The sequence below is a fragment of the Molothrus ater genome, chromosome 13, assembly GCF_012460135.2.
Source record: "Molothrus ater isolate BHLD 08-10-18 breed brown headed cowbird chromosome 13, BPBGC_Mater_1.1, whole genome shotgun sequence".
NCBI lineage: Eukaryota > Metazoa > Chordata > Aves > Passeriformes > Icteridae > Molothrus > Molothrus ater.
This window is the reverse complement of record NC_050490.2, coordinates 13259618-13281126: the sequence shown is the minus strand read 5'-3', so window position 1 is coordinate 13281126 and position 21509 is coordinate 13259618. Positions and strand designations below refer to the sequence as shown.

Below are 21509 nucleotides of genomic sequence, written 5' to 3'. Positions count from 1 at the left end.
AAGCCAAGAGGAAATTTCTGCCCTCTGAGAGGGCTGGTTGATGTAATGGTGCAGAGATCCACCAAAAGGGGAGGAGGAGGATGGACTCCTGCTGTCTCTACCAGGATGAAGGGAGCTGTGATTGGTGCAGACTGCAGCTGGAGGTAGGTGGGAAGGATGAATCGGATCAGTACAGAGATCATCATTTACTGCAGGTGGGACAGCATTGTACCTACTGGCCTGACCAGCAAATAAAATTCCTAAAACATCATGTGACAGTTTCTGTACTCTTGGGATATCTGAAAACTGCATAAATTTTAAGTGTCAGGCTTCTATGAATTAAAGCTGAATGCTCAACACAGAACAAAGAGGAGAGGAGGACCTGCTGGTGGTAGTTTTGTACTTTATTTGAGAAGAGAGAGCTACATAAACTATGTCAGGAGGGTACAGGTCTACACATAGTTTCATCAATCAATAAATGGAGTTGTTAACGTAACACTGAGGATATGATACCTTGAAGAAGACATAGACACATGACCAAGGAGTATTTACAGCTCTAACATACAATATATTTATACTTGAGAGAGAGATTCGTGTGCCTCTGTGCACACAGGTACCACTGTGCACACTCGGTGCACGCACGCGCACACGGAAATAGGTATAAAAGGCTTTAAAAAAAACCTTACATAGTTCAAGAAATGAGTCTGCCTGTCGTTTGCAGCAACTGACTGTTTTCAGGGTGGAGATGGTTTCAGTTGGGGGTGGTCTGGAGTGGAGGTTTCAGTTTGAAATCTCTGTTCTCCATCGGCTGAACCTGAAGCGGGTGTCGGGAGAGTGGAACGCTGGGGTGGGTGGTGACAGAGGATGGGTGAGGTGGATGAAAGGGAGGGCAGTGGAGTTATGGGAAAGAGGGGATGCACAGCCTCTGGGGCTGGGGTAGTAACATGGAGATGAAAAAAATGACCTTTGGTGATGCCATTAAATCATCCTTTATACTAAACATAAATTATTGACACAGTTTTAAAAAAATAATTTTCTGTTTCATTTCAAGGCTGGGGAGAGAGGAGGGCCAAAGCAGGGCAGGAAGGAAGGGAAGGTCTGGGGAGGGTAAATACCTCAGCACTTTAACAGGTCCCTGGACCTCACTGCAAATTCTTAATTTAAAAACTCTTCATGTCAGTGTGACTAAAGCTGTATCAGTCATCCCCTTCCAGGGTAGCTCGATGAACATGATGTGGCAGGTAAGGGACAAGCAGGGACCCTACCTTGGCCAAAACTCAGGTCAGAGTTCCTCATCCTCTGAGTTGGAGCCAGTGGAGGTGGGGTGGGCAGGCAGAGATCACAGCTTTCTTGCTCTCACCAGATTCTCCCTGAAGGGATAACCTGGCTTGTTCCCAGCAGGAGAAAATGGTGAATTTTGCTTTGGAGAAGGGGAAACTGCAGTTTGGAGAAGGTTGAGAACCATCAATTCACTTGCAAAATGGCAAATACGACTCAAAAGGTGCAAAAGAAGCCCCAGACTAAGCAAATGTGGATTGGTGCATAGTGTAAAAAAAGTATGCCAAAAAAATAGAAATCAATTCAACATATAGATCACCAGAGGGATTGTTCTCTGCTCATGCAGTCTTTCCGTGACATTAGCAGAGATTAAAATAAGCTGGTTTAAATAATAGTAACAACACAAATGCCATCAAAATGTCTTTGCTCTGAGCTGTAGCCCCATCCCCGTCTCAGTACCAGAGAGGTACTCTGGTACCTGCCAGAGTGAGCTCTGGAGCTGCACCTTCTGGGGCCAGGCCTGCCTGCACTGCTGAAGGGCACTTCAGCTGGGAGGAGGAGCAGTTGCCTGGAAATTAAGTCTACCCTTGCAGATTTCTGGAAGGTGCATGGGGTTTTTTTTGAAGCCAGCACAAGAAATCAGAGTGATTTTTCTGCCTAGGCCATCACGCTGCCACACAACCCCCTGATAGACAGCACTGCTTCAATACACAAACCTTAGAGAAATTACCAGAGGCAAGGAACCAGTGCAGCCCCTAAAAACATTCCCAAGCACAGCCTGAAGACCCCAAGACAGCCTTCAGCCAAGAAGGTTGTGTACCCTCAGTCTTTACCTGGGGAAAACTTGCCTCCTTGCCTGACTCAGAAGATTCAGAGGGAGTTGCAACGCTCCTGGAAACCTAAATAAATGTTGATTTCTTGCCTGCCCAAAAATACTTCATTTCTCTTGAAATAACTTATGTAAAACAGCACTTCATTAAGACATGGTGGGGGAGGGGGAGGTAATTTAGTGTCTTTTTTTTTTTTTTCTGCTTTAAGCCTATCAATGTAAAGCTCTCATGCAAAAAATTGCCTTCCAGTTTAGCTGAAAATTTAATGGACACTTCTGGGAAAAAATAATAGAAAACTTAAAAAAAAAGCCAATTCTCCTTCACACAAGGAATTAGCTGGTTGTGGGGGTTGAACAGGAGGATTGGGGGGAACTAAAACAATTTAGACTGTTAGTACTGAAACCAGAGCTGTCAGAGAGCAAAATGAATGCAGTTAAACTTATGGTGTTTGTTGGGTTTGAAGCAGAAATTGTGGGCCTGGAGGAAGCCCAGCAGAACTGAAGGTTTGGAGAAACCTTCAGGACCCACTCAGATGAGCACACATCATTCTGTAGGGACTCTTTCCTCACATCTATAGTTCTTCCCCAACCAGGGCTGTCCTCTGCTTCACCACAGGTCCTATCTGACTTTCACCACCCTCTTGATCACTGACCCTTCACTGGCAATCAAGTCCTTGTCCATTTCCTTCTTCTCCCTGTGTCCCAGTAGGATTCTTTGATCCCTCATCTTAGCATCATTTGTTCTCCAAGCCCCTTATTAAATTATCTTTGCCATCCCTTGCAAGCTTATCCTTTCTGACTCCCAGACAGCCCTAAGCACCACAAGTCTGGCCTTAACCCCTCATTTTCAGTATTGCTACTTACAAGTTTTGAAGACTTGTGTCTCAGACACTTCCAGTCCTCTCTGTCTCTGAGTGTCCATCCACATGTCCCATTGTAGTAACTTCCAGTCACAGCTGGGGAGTGTGTGGGAGGTGGGATACAGAGAAAAGTGCTTCTAGAAAGCAGCATATGTTGAGTGGGGGGAATAGCCCAACTTTCTGGCCTACTTTTCTGGCTCTTCTTCTTCACACTAAATTTTTCAGGCATGTTAATGAGCCTGCATGCTCCTGCCCAACAGCTTCTCACCAGGATGGATAGGTCCAGGAGATATTCAACCCTAATTTGAGGGTATAGCTTCCTTAGTGTGATCCAGGAATACCTGTGGAATGAATTCCCAAATATGCAGGCTGAGCAAGATGAGTGCTGAGACACTTTCCTTTTTTTAATCTGTGAAATAAGACTGCTTCTCCATTTGGGGCTCTGCCTGTTGGTGTCTTTGTAGCTCTTCATCTTTGTCTGTCTCTTCAAGGCCAGGATGGACAGGGCTTTGTGCAACCTAGTTGGGTGGAAAATATGCCTGTCCATGGTAGGGGTGTTGAAACTAGGTGATTTTTAAGGTTTCTTCCTACCCAAACCATTCTATGATTCTGACAACCCTCTACTATTCAGTAATGTGGCTTCTTCGTTTTTCTTTTTTTTTGTGAACATAACTTCCAGTGGCCACAGTGTCATTTATATGTCCCTTACTTGCAATTTTCCAAGAGATTTGTCTGTTTGCCCTTTACCAACAGTAAATGCAATTGATGGCTGAAATCTCAATCACATGATGCTTCCAATAAAATAAGGATTCTGTTTCTAAAGGGCTACCAGCGTAATATCTCTCCATTTGTCAAACTGTCTCAATGGATGAGAAGATAAGAACCTTTCACAATCCAAATTAGAGATGGAGCCTTCGCAGGTGGAACACCAGTGCAGGAAAAAGTGGGGCAGAGAGTTTAACTCTGAAGGAAAAAATGGTTCTCTCTTGCGTCGGACTGATTGGTTTGTGTTTTAAACCATCCCTCCTCCATCACTGGAAAACAAGATCCCAGATAATGATTTCACACTGGAAAAAGACATGGGAGAAAGGAACGAAGGGTGGGACAGCAGTTCCCTGGGCAGTGTGGGCACGATTCCTTCAGAAGTGGTGCTCCCCCATGGAAGGCGGGGTTCCTGCTCCAGCGGCGGCCGGGCCGGTGCCGCTGTCCGCGGTGCTGATCTGCAGGGACGCCGCTCACGACGTCTGTCCGTCTGCTGAAATCTCCATCTTACCAAGAGATTGGGGACTGAACTATTGTAGGCTGTTTGTGAACACTACTTGAAGCAATTAAGGGTTATAATTAAAAAAAAAAAATCAAAGAAAGGGCAGACAGGGCAGACCAGGCACTTGCTACTGAGAGGTGCTGGGCTATAAAGCTGTTGTACAATCCAGCACGATCCAGTCCCACTCATCCTCTCCCAAATCTGCCTCTTAATTTCAGTTTCCTGGAAGGCCATAAGCCAGGATTTGTTCTGTATTAGCAGAAGAAGGAGAAAAAGGAAATTAAAAGTGAGAGGAGGTTTGAGCTGCTCTTGTCCTGGTGGCCAATGTTCTTGGTTACCAGGGTGAGTATTCTGTGTCTTTTCTCATGTACAGCAGTGGATTTTCTTATATTGTCAACCAACCACTGTCTTTTCTGATGTAATGTTTGTTGATTTGGTTTTTTTTTTCCTCTTGTAGCATTTCTCTCTCTCCCGCCGTTCTGTTCCTAACCTCTGTTCAGTGCCTCTCAGTACCTGCAGCCTTTACTGAGTTCAAAGTTGTGGGTCATCAACGCCTTCTACATTTAGCCTGGAGTTGCACAGAGGGTTCAGTTTCACAGGAACAACAATTCAGTCTCTTGCTGATTTCTATTGTTTCAATCTAGCTACATAAGAATGAGGCTGGACTGGAGCAGGTCACAGCCGGAATCAATCCCAACCATCTCTCCAGCAATCAGAACAACCTGCTGGGAGCTGAGTAACAGCTGAATTCTTGGTGAGAGAAATTATAGGCATAAAAACAAAATCAAATATACTCGTGTGCTCATTCAACATTTCAAGGCATATTTATAGGTACTGCTGTATGGCATCTTAAATATCAGAGTTTAAAAGGAAACTGGATCACTGCTGTTGGGGAAAATAATTTTTCTCTTCTGTCACTTTCACTATCTGTGCCCCTGATGAAAAAGGGAGAGAAAGACACTGAATTACACACCCATTCAGCCCCTGTCATCACTTCTTTGGGCTGTTTGGATAGCCCTGGGAAGGATCTGTGAAGATAAGGAGATCTGAAGGTGATCTGACAGTCATTCCTCAGAACTGGAGTAGGAACAAGAGAGCTGGGCAGGAATCTGAAGCTCAAGAAAAGCTGGGGATCTCTTCCTGTATGAAACTGGCCGTGGCCCAGTAGGTGAACAGATGACTTTTCAATCCAGGTCCTAGCTGAGTCTAGACTGCTCCACTGTATTCTTCTCCTCCTGCACCCAAGTCTTGCTGTCACTGGGAGGAAAAGCTGAAATTTTACCACTGATCAAAATCTCTACACAGGGGAGATATTTCCACCTCATTTCTTCACTTTTCAACAAGACAGAATGCTTGAGAATTTCTTAGATTTTAGGAGGGAGAATATCCTTTAAAAAAAATTCCCAGGATCACTGAAAAATGGATCCACATTCATTATAGAGAGGTGAGGCAGAGAGCTACAGCCTCCAAGGCCTGTACTTGTAATGGTCTGTGAGAAACAGCACTGAGCAGCTAAGAGTATTTGTCTTGGGAACTGTATTCAGTGAACCTTGGGTGGGAACCAAGCTAAATCAGCAAACTTGCTGCTGGTCCAGGATCAGAATGAGCTAAAACTCCTCTATTGCATGCCTGAGACTCAATTACTGTGTAATCTCTGTGGCATAGACATCTAGGAACCTCTCTGGATAGCAGATGGCTGCTGAATGGTGAGAGCAGATGACAGATTCTGGGCAGTGCTAAAGCAGAAGACCTCAAATCCTGATTACAAAAGTCAGTTCTTGAGGTTAAATCAAGCCAGACACCTGAGCAGGAGGGATTCATGCAGCATTGCACAAAGCCAACACACTACCAGACATGGGAGGGCTCTTGTCAAAAGCTCCACCTCCCCTCCTCTCCCCAACACACATTCACACACACTGCCACATACAGGAAAAAATATCAAGGTTATGTGTTTCCTGAAATATGGTTGGCTGAATAAACACACTTACTGAGAACTCTTTGTAAAACAATAGCAGAATGAGTAACAGTGCATCGCTGCCATGGGAAATAAAAAGGAAAGTAACCCAACTGCAATTCAGCTAGAATCATTCCAAACCCCAAAGGCTGGCCTCTTTTTTTTTTTTTTCTTTAATGTGTCTGACATTTTATGGCATCAATAATGCAAACAAAGAGGAAATCATATTTGCAGAACACTAATGCACGGATGTCTAAAGCGAAATACAATACTGATTACTTTTTAAATGAAGCCACCAGGTTTTGATGTGCTGTGGTGGTTAAATTGGTCCATCAAATTCCTTCCAAAGCAAACTCCAGTCCAAAGCAAGAGCTTGACCTTTTCTATAACCTTGGGTAGCCTTTTCAGCTGTATTCTGATTGGAGATAATAAATGTTAGTTTGAAGGAATCTTCCTGATGGGTCAAATTACAGAAATGTCGCAATTCCTCCTGAAGATGAGGAGAAACTGAAGATATGTCACCTCTTCACAGGCTGTTCAAAACCTTTGGCAAATAGAATGGTAAGGCTACTGTGAAGAGGTGTGGGTGAGAGGAGAGATGGGCTCTGAAAGAGATTTCTATTGGGGTTTTGCCCTTAGGGCTAGTGGTTGATCTCTTCAGCACCTGATAGCTTTTCTCTTGCCTAGAACCTCCTGCAGATGACTGCAGAGCAACAACTGAGTAGGAAAATAAATATATCAATAAGCAGGTGTGGCAAAAACACACAAAGAACCCTTCCCTTCCTTTTCCATATTTTTTTACATGCTAGTGCTTTTTTTTCACAAAGTGAATCTCAGAGATGCATCTCAAGAACCACAGACAGGATTGTCTCTGCCAGCACAAAAGTGAAGAAGCTGTTGTGGTCCTGCCTGGGAAATACCACTGTTCAATCTCCTCCTACAGCAAAAGACAGAAGGACTTGGGGTCAGGCCAATGCTTTCAACTTCTCTGCAGGAGCATTCATTTCTGGAGCCAAAGGGCTTCTTTTGCAATGTCCTCTGACTTGCACTGAGTCAACTGTGTGAATTTCTTAAATTCATGCAGTTTTGGTTTGGTAGGCAGCATTCACTGTGTGCCTGTGTGCTGGTGAGTAGGATTGGATGCCACCATCTCACATCAGCTGGGAGTTTGTCTGCCATTTAGATCACATCTGATCAGAGCTTTGTGTTTGGGGATTGTATGTCTTGGAATTAATCAGTGCAAGCAGCTAATTGCCTCTAGTTAACTAGTGCCTTTTAATTAGGACTGTACTGCTGGCTGGATACATGAAGGGAGCTGTTTGTCACTGGCAAAAATTTCAGCCTTGTGATGTAAACCTCTTTGGGGAATTAGAAGGAAAAAAAAATACGGGCTGGAGCTATTGTCACTTTAGCACAGCAGAAAATCAGTTTCAGCAGAACTGGCCTGGATGAGGTTGGAGTCACGCTTTGCTGGGGTCAAAAATGATAGCAGCTGCTCCCCAACCCTTCCTCCTGTGCAGAAGGGTGGGACACTGTGGGCTTCAGCTGGGATTTACAGGAGATACCCCACATGCATTACAATGAGCGTTGCTGTAAAATTCACTGCACAGAGGTTAATCTAGATGTCAACACTGCCTGACAGCAGTGAAATTACTCCAGGGCAGTGCTCCTTCTGAAGTCTTAATATAACAGTCAATTCCATCCTGCCTGCAGGAAATGAAAGTTTTCTGCTTTGTGTGCGGAATCATCCGGCGCCAATTTTCTCACTGTTTGAAGTCCAAACTGTTTGTGGTCTTGGGATTCACCTCACATTAAGACTTTCACTTCATTTAAAAACTCTGCTAGTCAAGTCCTGAGAACTGCAAGGACAGGAGCTGCACAGGGAGAAAAAGAAGAGGGCATGGAGGGAGAAATCTGATCTCACCTACCGCGTCGAAATCAAACTGCTTCACCAATCCTCTGAGCTCAGTAAAGGGAGGGAATGCAGAAACTCAGTTCTCTGAGTATCAAGCAGCAAAGACTGGAGAGGCTGGAAGCCAGCAGAGAGCAAGAGAAAACATGCAAGAAGACATTTGGACCGCCCAGAGCTATGATTTTCTTTAGAGGTATTTCAGCCCTTCCCTGCTGGGACCTTGTCCTAAGCTGCCAGTAGTTCAGCAGTTAAACTCCCCCTCAGAAGAACTGTTCCAGTTTTCAGCAGTGGGATCAGTCACTTGTGCTGGGAGGGAGGGCAGTTCCTGTGGAGGACTCCTGACAGTGTGGGGAAGCAATGGTTAGATTTGTGATGCCTCTTCCCCTTGCACAGATGCTAAAATTGTGGGACTAGCAGAAGGGAGGAGGAATCAATGGTCATTCCTTTAGTTTGAAAAGAGCTCTCGGATTGGGTCTGTGAGAAACCCAAGCCACCAACATGAAACCAACCTACCAGCTTACTTAACTGTTGGGGAAAGCTGGAATATTTTATCCTTCCTTCTCTTCAGTCTCTTATCTCTTTCCTCGGTTCACTTTTTCAAAATTGCAAGCAATAGGACTCCACTTCTCTCAGGGAGCAGTTTCATGGCTCAGTATTGCATTGGAAAGGAAAAAGAGGAACAGGAGAGTTGGAATGCTCCTCCATTCCTGCCAGAGCAGCGACTGACATCTCTGCCTTTGTCATTTATGACACTGCCAGCCAGAACAGATGTTTTGAAAACACCTGCTTTCTCCAGGCTTGAAACTCAATATCTGTACTTTCAAGGACAGCAGCAAAGGGAAAAGAGTTTTTAGGATTTAGCAGCTATGTAAACATTAAATGGGTACTGATGTAAGAGATGCCTTGGTGCGGGAGTGGAGAAGCTACCTTAGAGTTAAGCAAGTCTATCCACTCCTGAAAAGCAGCGCTGAGGGGGCAATTTTCTCTTCTTCTGCTTTTGGTACTCATTTGGATGCACCACCATATGCCAAGGCTCCATGAGCCCACCATTCATCAGAAAGCCATTGAATGTAAATGGAGAACAAAATCTTTGTGTTGCACCAAGACATGGCCGTGCCTCTGAGTCCCATAGCTCCCATAGCTCCTCCCATAGAGGAGCCCTGTTGATGTCCAGAGCCTTCCAGCTATCAGAGGATCCACCACAGCGTGGTATCACAGCCAGGATCTCCTTTATTCCCCTTGCTTATTCTCATCATTGCCTTACAACCAGACAACACACCTAGAGCTGTTACAAAAACATTGGGTACAAGCCATGGCTGTAGTGCTTCAGCTGATTCCTGGCCAGATCAGGAAAGGGTGTAAATACTCCACAGGGAGGGAGGAAATTAGAAAGATTTTTAAAAAACTTTTTAGGATAGTATGCTGAACAGTTTTCACACAGACTGGCACACAAATGAATGCTGATCAAGTGTTCCAAACTACCTCTGGGTTTGGGGGCTTGTGGTGAACATGTCTGCATTCTTCAACCCATATCCTGAAGTAAGAAAACCTACACATTTGAGTTCTGGGAAATAAGAGCCTTTCACGTGAAAGGAAACAGCTCATATGATACTTCTGTCTGTGCCCCTGAAACAGCAGAACTTTTGAGAAAAAGTTGAGGAAAAAAAAAATCACAGGAAAGCACAAAGCCTAGTGATTTTGTTTCCCACCTGCATAATCGGTCCCTTGATTTTATTGGTTTCTGCCTCCTTTTTAAACCAGTATTTGCCCAGTTTCATAGCTAACTTTTCCTGGAGCTGCAGTACGTTGCTATTTTCTTTTGGTTTTGCTTGTATCCATTGTGCTACTTAAAATTCTACACCACACTCCCCAAATCTGTCTTGATTTCCCAACCCAAGATACTCAGTTGCCTTCTAAAACCAGCTTTTCCCTTTCCCTGCCTCTTTTATTCCTCCACACGTTTTCTCACCTTGTCCCACCCACTCCTTGGGACAAGCAAGCAGCTCAGAGCTAAGGTGAGGTGTCTCTAAGCTTGAGGTGTCTCTCAAGCAAGCACCCTCTTTAAAGGCATTCCACAGTTTCCACATTGGTCTGGGCAGCACAGTTCCCAGAGTCACCCAGCTGCAGCTCAACACCCTGCAGACCCAAGGACAGGCAGTTCAGACTTTTTCACCCCCCGAAAATCCATGCCCTGAGGGACATCTAAAAAGGCCAGATGGGCAAGGGAGACAGGATGGACTTTCAGTCTGGCAGATCTCTGCATATCTTCCCTTTGCTACATTTCAGCTTCTGTCTTGCAACCTGACAGACTAGGGTGGAAAGAAAAATAATGGCAGGAGAAAACAAACCAGGTCACTGATGAGACCCTGAGGCTGGAGCCACATTCACTGCCTGCAGTTTGCAGCCCTGGCACAAAATTTCCACCTGTACCATGCACCAAAATAGCACCTGCACTTCCAAGAAAGCATCACTTCAGTGACACCCTTGGGTGACTGAGTTGGTGCAAACAGTTTTAATTTTTAGGGAGCAGCATGGAGCTGGGACAGGGAAGACCCTATGGCCCCTTCTCAGCTGTGCTCAGACTGGTGTTCCTTCCAGCTCCCTTTCACAAGTCCCTTGAGAAAACTGCAGATGGAAGGGGCTGGGTGGTGGGAAGGTCTGCCTGGATGTGCTGGGAATCTGGCCTGGCTTGCCCCAGAGCTGGGTGAGACGTGTTCCCAGGCAGCAGAGATAGCTCTCTGCTCTGAGTAGAGGCAGGGCATAGCAAAGTATCTCTCTGAGAAATAAAGAAGCATGAAATCATTTCTCTTTGACTCCAAACACTCAGATGTTGATACTGTGTGAGAATTTCCCCCAAAATCTGCTTTTCTTCTCCTCACACATAGCCTCATTGCAGAGCCCCTCTTCCTACAGGGAAGATCCCCAGTCCATGCTGATGGAAGCTCTCTTCTGCTCAAGGAAAGGTGGTTCTGGAAACGAGGTCTCAGGGTGTTCACCAGGAATGCAGCACAGCTGCTTTCCCTCTTCCCCTCCAAAACTGTCATGCCAAAAAGGGATGCAGCAGTTTCTGTCATGTCTTTGAACACAAAGCAATCTTCTCCTTGCTCCCAACAAATCTCCATCCAACAATGACAGGCCAAGGGGGCCAGAGCAGCAACAGAGCAGATGTCACAGCACAGAAGTGCAGCTTATCCAGCTCTTCTGAGCAACAGTTCACAATTAACTCTGATAAAAGGACTTTTCTCCAAGGCAGTCCCTGCCCGTGGTGGGGCTTAGAGCAAAGCAGCCAGAGCCTGAGCATCTCACCACCTTCTTCAGCCACTTGCCATCTTCTGGGGACACATAAGCTCTCTTCAGAGGCCACCTAATCCTAAACATGCAGCATCAAGGCTCAGTGTCACCCTTGGCTCCTGAGCTCACCTTGTCATTGTGCCAGTACAAAGAGGTGGTGAAGGGGACAAGGTGGTGGTGCTGGGGAGAGGGGAAGGAGGAAAGTGAGGAGGGGAGGATGTAGCTGCTGTGAGGAGGGAATCTCATCAGCTGGGAACCAGTGTCTGTAGGTGACTTTGTAGTGTAAAAGCCAAAAAATAAATGACAACGTGGGAGTGAGAGAGAGGGGTGGACATAACTGTGGCCTTGCACAACCTGGCACACTGCCTGGGAGCCACCAGAGCAAGAAACCACTTGGGGTAAGAGACAGGCTGCTCTAGGAAAGGGTTTTCTTCTGGAGATGCTGGACAATTAGTAGCCATGCTTGTTCTCTCCCTGTGCTGAATCTCCAACCCTTTCAGCCAAGCAGACTGCACAAAAAGGGAACCAGGCTGGGGCCAGCAACTTTTTAACCAGTCTTTTCCCCTTTCAAAGTTGGACCTAAATAGACAGGATACCCTCTTCCAAAAGAGCAAGGTCCTGCTATGGAGAGGCAGCATGGTACAGCGTTCCTATGTGTGGAGTCCTGGTGCTGACCCAAAGCCTTTCCATGACCATGCCATCACTGGTGATGCTGTGAGCACCTGGTGCCTGTTCAGTGGCAGTCTGTCCAGGCCCCACGGGCACGAGTCTGTCCCACTAGCCCAGATCTCTCTAACAGGCAGAGGAAGGTTGTGTCCTCACTCCCACGTGGCTACTGCCACCCACCATCTCCCACCCCAGGCTCTCACTGCTCATTACACAGACACAGAATAAACCTACAGCTGCTGTTGCCACCACAATCCTCCTTTAGCAGTGTCTCTTGCCTCTATCTGAAACCATCAGACAGGCCATGCCACTGCCATGAGTGAGAGATATTGATTGTCAGGAGACATGGGGAATGGGGAGACGATGCAAGATCTTCCCTTTCAGTGCAAGCCATAGCAAGCCACCTAGCTCCCCTTGCATCCTGGACATGAATTACTCTGGCCATGGGGAAGGAACCAAGATCTCTTCTCTGTCCCCTCTTCCCCCATCTGCATTGCCTTCCACAAGTGCCACATCCGAGCAGGCTATTTTTGTGCTGGCAGTTGTTGCCTTCTCAAAATCGCCTTGACAATGCCTGTGCCGCCCGTTCCCTGCCTCCTGAGAGCAGCTGCCAAGCTGAGGTTCCCCCTCATCCTCCATTACCCATATGAAAAAAAGGCCCAGAAAGGTTTTGCATTCTCAGCCCAGTCCGGACAAGCAGGATCCAGCATCTGACTGAGTATTTCCCCAGGCCAGGATTATTTTCTGCTCCGGGGAGATCAGCCACACTGAGGATGCTGCTGTCTCTCCCTGGCTGTCCCCAGCACGCCCTGCTGCTGCCTGTCAGGCCTTTCTCCTCATTGAGATGCAAGGCTGGCCTGCTGTGGCCATCCGCTGAGCCGTCTGCTCCTGGAGGCACCTTCCCCTCCTTCCCCCCTCCTCCCGGGGCTGCCTGTGGAGCTATTCTTCAGCCTCTGCATTTCACAACAGCTCAAAGGCAGATGCATCAATCCTTTCAGGGGATGGGGACGTGAGGAGAATGGCAAGGGAGCTGCAGGCAGGTGTTGGTAGGTTCCCAGCCATCTCACGAGCCTGGTCCCCCTCCCTGTCCCCCGCTGGCTTGTGCCTGAGGCTTGGGCTGAGGCATGGGGCAGGAATGGGGAAGGGGAGAGGATGAGGGGGGGAAGAGCACTGGGATATGCTGACCCCACCGAATGCCCAGCAGGGTTGCAGGCCTGTTCCCAGCTGTCTGCACCCTGTTGCCTTTCCCCCATGAGGAGAGCAAGGATCCAACCCTGCTCACTAAAAGTTTACACCGGGGGCCAATTTGGCCCTGGTGCAGACAGCTGAGGGCAGGGGAACAACCCCATGGCCACTAACCAACCCCATGGCCACTGACAGCCATAAGGGCAGGGAGGAGTGGGGCTGTTCCTCCAAAGTGATGCCCTGGGTGAGCAGCACTCCTGTCTCACACACTGGAGTGGGTTGGGGATGATTCAGGACCAGGTCCCCAGGACCCCGCCTTGAGTCCCAGGCACAGCTGCTTTGGTCCTGCTGCTCTCCCAGCACTGGCAGAGGGCTGGGGCAGAGGAGGGCTGGGGCAGGAGCCTGCAGCCTGCAGGAGGGTGGCTGCTCCCCCATGTGTGTTTTACCCGGTGTGTTTTACCCGTAGGTGCCACAATCCTTTGACTGTGTGTTCAAAAGCCTAGAGCCTATACATTTAAGAATCAGCAAATTAGAAAAATTGTCCTGAAATGTTGGAGGGAGGAAAAGGGCAGGAAGGCAGAAAGGGATGAGGAGGGACTAAGAGGAAGGGGGTGGTAAAAGAGAGTTCATCCAGGGGCACTGCCCTGGCTTTGTGCCCATCACCTGCGGGCTGGCAAGGAGGGAGGGAGGCAAGGACGAAAAGGGAGGACTGATTTCACACATTCAGTGCATATCATACAACCAGGGCAAGGCTTTCTTCCTGCAGCTCCTACCCAGGATGGCATTGCTGCCATAGCCAGTCTAGAGCCCTGCCCAGCTGCCCGAACCATACTCACAGCAGGGTTACATTTCACTGCTTGGTTGCTCGGGGGAAAGATACCTTCTCCTTTCTTTCTCTTTTTTTTTTTTTTCTTTTTAATTATATATATATTTTTAAGTACTTTTTCTCCCTTTTTTTGTTTCTTTTTTTTTTATATATAGTCTCACAATTTTCTGTAACAGCAGCTTCTTTCTGTATTGGTGTGGAAGTTATATAGAGAGAGATATCTATAAATATATATAAGCCAAACTGCTTTACAGGTTGTTGTTCTGTGGGTTTTTTGTTGGTTTGCTTTTTGTTTTGCTTTTTTTTTGTTTTCAGTGTTGTATGTGTAGCAGGCACTTGAGTTTATATGAAGATGTTTGCTTGGGAGCTGAGGGGAAAAGGGTTTGGGAGGGGGAGAGGGAAGGAAGGATGGGAGGGAGGAGCAGGGACTTCCAACAAGTGGCCACTGCTAGCCAAGGATGTCCAGGTAGATTGGTGTGGCCTTGCCCAGAGCATGGAGGATCTTGTAGATCTCCTTGATGTTGAGCCTTTGCTGAGGTTCCCTCTGCCAGCAGCCCAACATGATGTCGTAAACCTCCTTGGGGCAGACTCGGGGCCTCTCCAAAACTCGGCCTTGGGTAATGCACTCAATGACCTGAAAGAAAGAAAGAAAGAAAAGAAACATTGAATACCAGCTGGGCAGTTTATGGAGGATGTCCTGTGCCTGATACTGCTTGGCTGATGTGGCACCATTTAGTCAAGGGGAGCACTGAGAAGCCAAATCTCAGATCTGCACATCCTCAATGATCACCTGTTTGTTGCTAATGATGATTTTACCATGAAAAGTTTGCCTCCAGCTGCGGCTTTTCAGATCTCAAAAACCTTCCCTGTTTGACACTACCTACCTCAATGCACTCTCCAAAGAGGAGGTCACAAGCAAATGAAATAGGTTTTAATTTTTGATGTGAGTTTTTCCTGCTAAATGAAGAAGGAAAAAAGTCTTAAAGTCTCCACAGTGCAGCAATATTTTGCACAGCTGAAATGATATTTTTCTTGTCTGAAAACCAAGAGTCCGTTCCATTGCAAAGCCCAGGAGAGGTTTATAAGGAAGAGTTCAGAGCATCTTTTCCTACATACTTTCCCTCTTTCTGACACAGAAAAGCAACTAAAATAATGAAATTTCATGTCAAATCACATCTGTGAAGGAGAAAAAAAATTTACAGTGCTATCACTCTATTCTGGGTCAGATTGGTGCTGCTAATGAGAAAAATGTGAGGTCCTGGATAACAGTAAAGTCTCTTCAGAGGGATGCCATTGGAAAGGACTCCCCTAAGAGTCTCTTTGTGTATTGTTTACTGGAGGAATGAATGAAAAGGAGAGGGAAATATGAGTTTCCAGAGAGCTGCTATTACTGCCTGGCCTCCTCGGTTGGGGCTGATGAGTCCCAGCATTGCAGTGTGTGAGCAGCCTGCCACGCTCTGCAGATAAACACCAGTCCCAGGCAGCGTGTGGAGGGAAGCCACCCAGCAAGAGGTGTTTGGAGTTTATCATTTATGAATAGTAATGGTCCCACCACGCAGCTCAAGGGATACTTATCACTGTGCTGTTTGCATATAAATACAGAGGGCAGAGATTAGGACCAGCTGAAAGCAAGGAGAGCAAGGCACAGCATGAAGAGAAGCCTGCATTGCCACAGAGCTGCTGGACGCTCACAGTGGGGAGGAGGGGGTGAGTTATGGTTCCTGCCAAGACATGCTGGACGTGCACAGGAGCCCTGTGCTGGGCTCTGTCTCTCCAGGGCAAAGGAAAGGCACAGAGAGAAGTTAATGGACTGGCTGAGTGGTGCCCTGCCTCATTCCTCTGCTCAGAGAGGGTTTCTCCCAGCCTTGGAACAACCTGCTGAAAATGCTGTGGGGGTATGAGGCCATGCAGGTGGCACAGGAGGGAGTGGGCATCCCAGCCTTGCCGATGCCATCACCCAGCAGGGGGGATGCTCAGCCAGCCTGGTGCTTGCTCCTGGTCCAGTCCTGGCAGCCAGGAGCTTGGCATTGACCTGTCCCTCCATGGGCTCTGCCTCTCCATGGGGCTCTGGCACTGCATCTGGACCACCACAGGGATTTGCTCTGATGCCACAGCATCCAGGAGCTGGTGGAGGTGTCAGTCCTCTGCAGCTACACAGGCTCTGCCCATCCCTTCACAAACTGTGAAAAATAATACTGATGGGAGCTAATGTGGCTCCCTCCCACAGGAGTATTCCACCAGGATACTGTGGTCAGCAGGCAGAAAGAAGTGGATCCTCTTGGATACACCAAGAGGTAAGGCAGGGATCATATTTTATCCCAGGGATGGTAGAAAACCCATACACTCTCAAGATTAAGGGTGGTTGTTTACAGCCCTACTGCCCTGCAAAGGAAACTGAGGCAGAATGAACGGGCAAAGCTGAGCTGTCACACTCCAGCGTGCCTGCTGCCGTGTTCAAGCTCCATGTGCTCATTTGTGTGTATTTGTGTTTGCCCTCACAGGGAAATGCAAGAGCAGCTCATTAAATAGCGTGACAAATAACTTGTGTCGCTGTCGATTCCGTTGTTTGTGCCTCTAAAATGTTTGCGTGTGCTGCTTTGGGATGTACAGTCAGGCCCCATTGAGCACACCAATGGGCAAGCATTAGAGCTGTAAAGCAACACCTTGGATTTGCCATCTCTGCAACTCACTTAATTAAGGGATCTGTATCCAGAAAGCAGAAAATGCACATTTTTCATTACAAAAGGTGAAATTTCTGAAATCCATTAGATACACAGTAGGATAAAAATGTTCAAGGTTCCCACACACTGCTATGTCAAAGCATCTTTTTCCTCTTCTATAATACCTCCTGCTATTCCAAGCAAAAATTTTCCAATGCATTTCTGCTGATGTGCCTCAAACCTCAGCAGTGATACCCAGTTAATCCCAGCTAGCCTTCCCTCAACATTTTTACAGGCCAGCCCTGTCCTGGTGGGCTGCAACTTTTGCTAGTCAAAGAAATAACAAGGGCAGACAACCTCCATGGGTTCCACCCTCAGTGAACTGGGGCAAACCATATTATAGATATCCCAAAGGCAAAAACCCCAAGGAAACGTGCCACACGAGATACATCAAGCTTAAAACAATTTTTCACAAAGTGGAGCTTGCAGTGAGCTTTAGCTGCAAAAGGAGAAACCAGGGAAATTCAAGGCATGACTTAGATCCCAGCAGTAATCTGGGTATCCCCAGTTCTGGCAGCACCCCAAGAGTTTATAAGATATGAAAGATACGTCAGGAACTTAGCAGCAAGGGGCTGAGGATTAGCCAGCACGTGGCTTTGGCAGAGCTCTTTGATTCCTGCAGGCCTCAGTTTTTCCCAGCTCTTAAACTGAGAAAATGACACTTTTCCTATGGCTTCACCATGGGAGTTCCAAGGAGGGGGCCATCCATGTACAAATTTCATTGCAAACCACCTGGAAAGGAGAGACAGCAAAAAATGCAGTTTTCAGCTGAGGTGTCTCAGCACTGTTGTACCTCTGTGTTTGAGAGCTGGAACCAGGGCTGCTTCCCATACGTGAAAATCTCCCAGAGGATCACCCCGAAGCTCCAGACATCGCTCTCTGTGGTGAATTTCCTGTACATGATGCTCTCAGGAGGCATCCAGCGGATAGGCAGCATGGTGTGTCCTCCAACCTGGGTGAGGACAAAGGCACAGCGAAATCTCAGTGGTGACAGTCCTGAGGAAGGGGTCATACAATTAGATCATTGAGTCAATCTCCTGGCCCTGTGCAGGACACCCCAATAATCACACAAATGTTCCTGAGAGCATTGTCGAAATGCTACTTGAAAGTGAGTACTTCCCTGTGGAGCCTGCTCCGGTGCCTGAGCACCCCTTGTCATGTCAGCTGTGACATGATGTGCACAAAATCAGGGCCTCCCTGTGAACTACAGCACCAAGGAACCGTTCCAAAAGGCTGGGCTGGCTCTTGTCCCCCCCCACCACTCATGGGTTTACCCAGCAATCCCACCTGGTTAACATGATGCACAGGGAGTGAAATGTACCAAGATGAATTACATCCTCTCCACCCAAAATGGGCTGGTAAGGCAATCAAATGCCAAATGCCAAGAACATACTCCAGCCCCACAGTCTGGTGAACCTGGACACAGAGCAAGAATGCTCAGCAAAGCATTTCAGGGCCTCAGTACTCTAAGGCATCCACCAGAGATACAGCATGAGGGCTGTCCCTCTTCGAAAGGTTCTCTAAAAGCATCTGTACATCACCTAATTGCATGAAAGGTTTTATGCTCACAAAACTGTGCTACAAGCCTTTTCAGAGACTGCTTTTCCTATGTAAATAACTGCAAGACCACCCTGCAAAATGTGGTCTGTAGGTATAGAACAGGCTCTTTCAGGCAGGGATATGCCCATCAATTAATGGAGGAAGGAAAGCCAACCCCTTTGGAGAGTTTGGAACTGGGTGTATAAAATTGGGGTATGTCAAGCCAGGGAAAGGCAGTTCCTCAGGTAAGAGTCAGCCCTCCTGTGAGGCACATGAATCCAGCAGGCACACAGGAGGCTTGCAGGATACATGCAAACAGTTCCAAAATGGATGGATTTACCTTCAGATTCACTAGAGATTCCTAAATAAGTTTCTCTGAGCAGGACAAGTTTTTCTCTGTGCTGTCTTTCTGCACAAGAAGCTCCATCTGTGGGAAAAGAGCTAATTGCTATGACCAACCAGTGCTGGAAGCAGCAGGGCTGCAAATCTCCACACTTTTTTCTGCTGAGGGTAAAGTGTCCAAGGCTTTAGCAGTGATGAGAAAAGTGCTTTTGTGAAGCTGCTTGGAAGATGCTTGTCTCATTAGGGACACCAAAAAAGCAATGCTAATAACTTTGTAGCACTGCAGCTGAATCAAACAGGCAGAAATCTTTCTGGTCCTACGAAGGATGAGGGGAGACAGTGTCTGCTGTCTAGGATTCCAGCATATGTGTGCCAATTCCAAGTAATGAGATTGTTGTGCTCGCTCAGATGAAAACATTTCTTCTACAAACAAAAGCTCTCCTCTGAGCTGCCGGTTTTTCCACAGGTCTCTTTGACTGATTGAAGCAGAGCTGGTGTGGGGAAGGGTCAGTACAGGGACATTGCAGTGCTTGGAAGCAAGAGGGAGGTGTGTTGGAATGGGGTGTGAAAGGGGTAGGATGCTCCACTGGCTTTCTGCATGGAGTGGTTCAGATTTCTCTCGGAAGAGTTTAAACTCAGGTTTGAAGGGTTGTATTCAGAGGGCTGCAAACCAGCCCTTTCCCTTACTCTGAAACAGACCCTCCCTCAAAAAAAGAGGATTTTTAAAAGTCTCAGGAAGATCTTTCTTTCCTAAGTGCAGATGCTTGAGGATAAAAAGATCATTGCAGCTCCACACCTCCTGTTTTGAGGTGGCTTGGCTGGTGTGTTCTCAGCTTGCTGCTCTGAACTCCCAAGAATGTTCTTCTGTAATGGAAATGGAAATATGTTTTTCTTTGTTTGTTCCTTCAAAACCCTGGCCGCAAATTTAGTTCTTTTCTACATTCCCAGCTTTTACAGGTTGCTTCCCCTTCTTGCAAAGGGCTCTGAGGAAATGTAATGAGCAGAACAGGACATACACCAAACTTGATTGTTGCAAAAACTGTTTTGTGCTAATGCTTATTTTATTCTCCTTTAAGTAGCACTAACTCTTCAGTTTTCCAGCAATCTCAAAATGATTACTTGCTGAAAAGCTGTCTACGCTTGCAATATCCTGAATCTTGCAAGATCATTTGTGATTACAGGCAGTACAACACACGGAGCACAGTCAACTCCCTTTTGAAGAGATCTCAGAGCAGCTCAGAATGTGTGAACCAGGTCCTCAGCTTACACAGACAGTATCACAGCAGCACTGCTCAAAAGGGAGGATCCTGATTTACACCACTCAAGGGTCTGGCCCTGGAAACAGAGCAGAGAAGCCAGTAGTGCCATCTCTAAGCACTAAAATAAAGCTAAAATAAAGTCAAGGGCTTTGGTCACCTCTAGACACACTCTGGTGACGACCTGCCAGCAAAATGACATACACAGCCAAGAGCTGTCCCAAGGATGTGACTACACAATCTTGGCTTAGCTCATAGGTTGAAGTTCAGGAACAGCCAAAGCATTCCTCCCAGCCATGTGAGACACAGCTTTTACTACAAATTAATCTGGTAACAATTAATAATCAAATTAATTTGGGAGCGAAAATTCAAACAAGCAATGCCCAGAAATTTGTGGGTCCCAAAACCCGGCCCAGCTATGCTCAGAGATGAGGTGTTCCTTGCAGAGGCATCCTTTGCATCTCAAACAGGGTGCCACATTTTCAAAAGCAAAGATTAAGCCTTGCACTTACCAGCCATAAGCAGAACAGGCATCAATTAAACTCTACCATAAACCCACTCCAATGTCTAACCCAGCACATAAGACTGGCTATTACCCTTTAAAGGATTGCCTTTGACTATCCCTTACTGCTTCCCTTGCAAACTGATTAGGATTAAAATTCCCATTTCACAGATGAGAAAACAGATGCAGGAAGAGCAGGGGAAGGCCCTGCTCTGAAGCTGTGCAGAAAATGAACACCAAGTCCTCCTGGCCTGCAGTCAGCCATACCCTGTTATTTGATGATGTAGCAAAATGATTTAGAGCTGAGCACAGAGGGATTGCGCCAGTGATGCCACAGGAAGCAGAGTGTGTCCAGGGTGACAGAAATCCTTTGCACAACATGTAGTGATTGTGAGCTGTGTTCTGCCACTGTAGACTGGCACGTGATTCCCACAGCTACACACTTGTTTTACAGGACCAGCCATTGCCAGAAGCATAAAACCAAAATGATGCTATTAAATCAGGCTGAAAAAATGGGTGCTGTTTTCTTCTTTTGCAAAGCCTGCTTACAAGGCATAGCCTTGGCTTTGGCAAGAATCATTACCATGCCTTTAGGGAGAAGGTGAAAGTTTATTTCAGCCTCTGCTTGCTCAGAGCTGGGTCTAGCAGGCTTCAGAAATAAGTGATCATGCAGAACTGGTGTTTGTTAAGAGGTGCTACTTCTGGGACTTCTCTGAAACAGCCATGTCCTCTTCTGACAGCATCTTCTCCATTTGGGAGCTAGGGCAAGGAGAGCCCTGCTAACAGGGAGCCTCCCCTTCCCCAAGGGTAAAATGTCCTGAAACAGTGGCATTACAACATCTCCCCTGGAGACACTCCATAGCTTGGAAGAGGGCTCTGCTTGCAAGCAAATAAGACAAGTAAATCCTCTTCTGCTCCTCTCTTTAAATCCTATGATGCTGCCCAGCTTGCCCTTTTGCCTTGTTATTTTAATGCTTCACAGATCTGCAGACTGGCCTCTTTATCCCATTGCCATGGCTGTCTAGCTTTGTTTGACATTTTTAGCTAACTTTCTCTCCCTAGATCAACTCCCCATGCCCACACTGACACGCTATTCCCACTGCTCT

The 21509-nt window shown here is 46.9% G+C and overlaps 1 protein-coding gene across 2 annotated transcripts in view; it reads right to left on the bottom strand.

Annotated features, from left to right (window-relative positions):
- Positions 1–365: 365 nt before the first annotated feature.
- Positions 366–21509, bottom strand: part of NTRK3 (neurotrophic receptor tyrosine kinase 3) — a 218511-nt gene continuing 197367 nt past the window's right edge. For both annotated transcript variants that reach the window (XM_036389613.2, XM_036389614.2), the window contains 2 exons: positions 17558–17716; positions 366–14678 (listed from right to left, as the gene is read on the bottom strand). In XM_036389613.2, coding sequence (XP_036245506.1) covers positions 14493–14678; positions 17558–17716 — 345 coding nt within the window. In that variant the 3' untranslated portion in view covers positions 366–14492. The remainder of the gene's footprint in view (positions 14679–17557; positions 17717–21509) is intronic.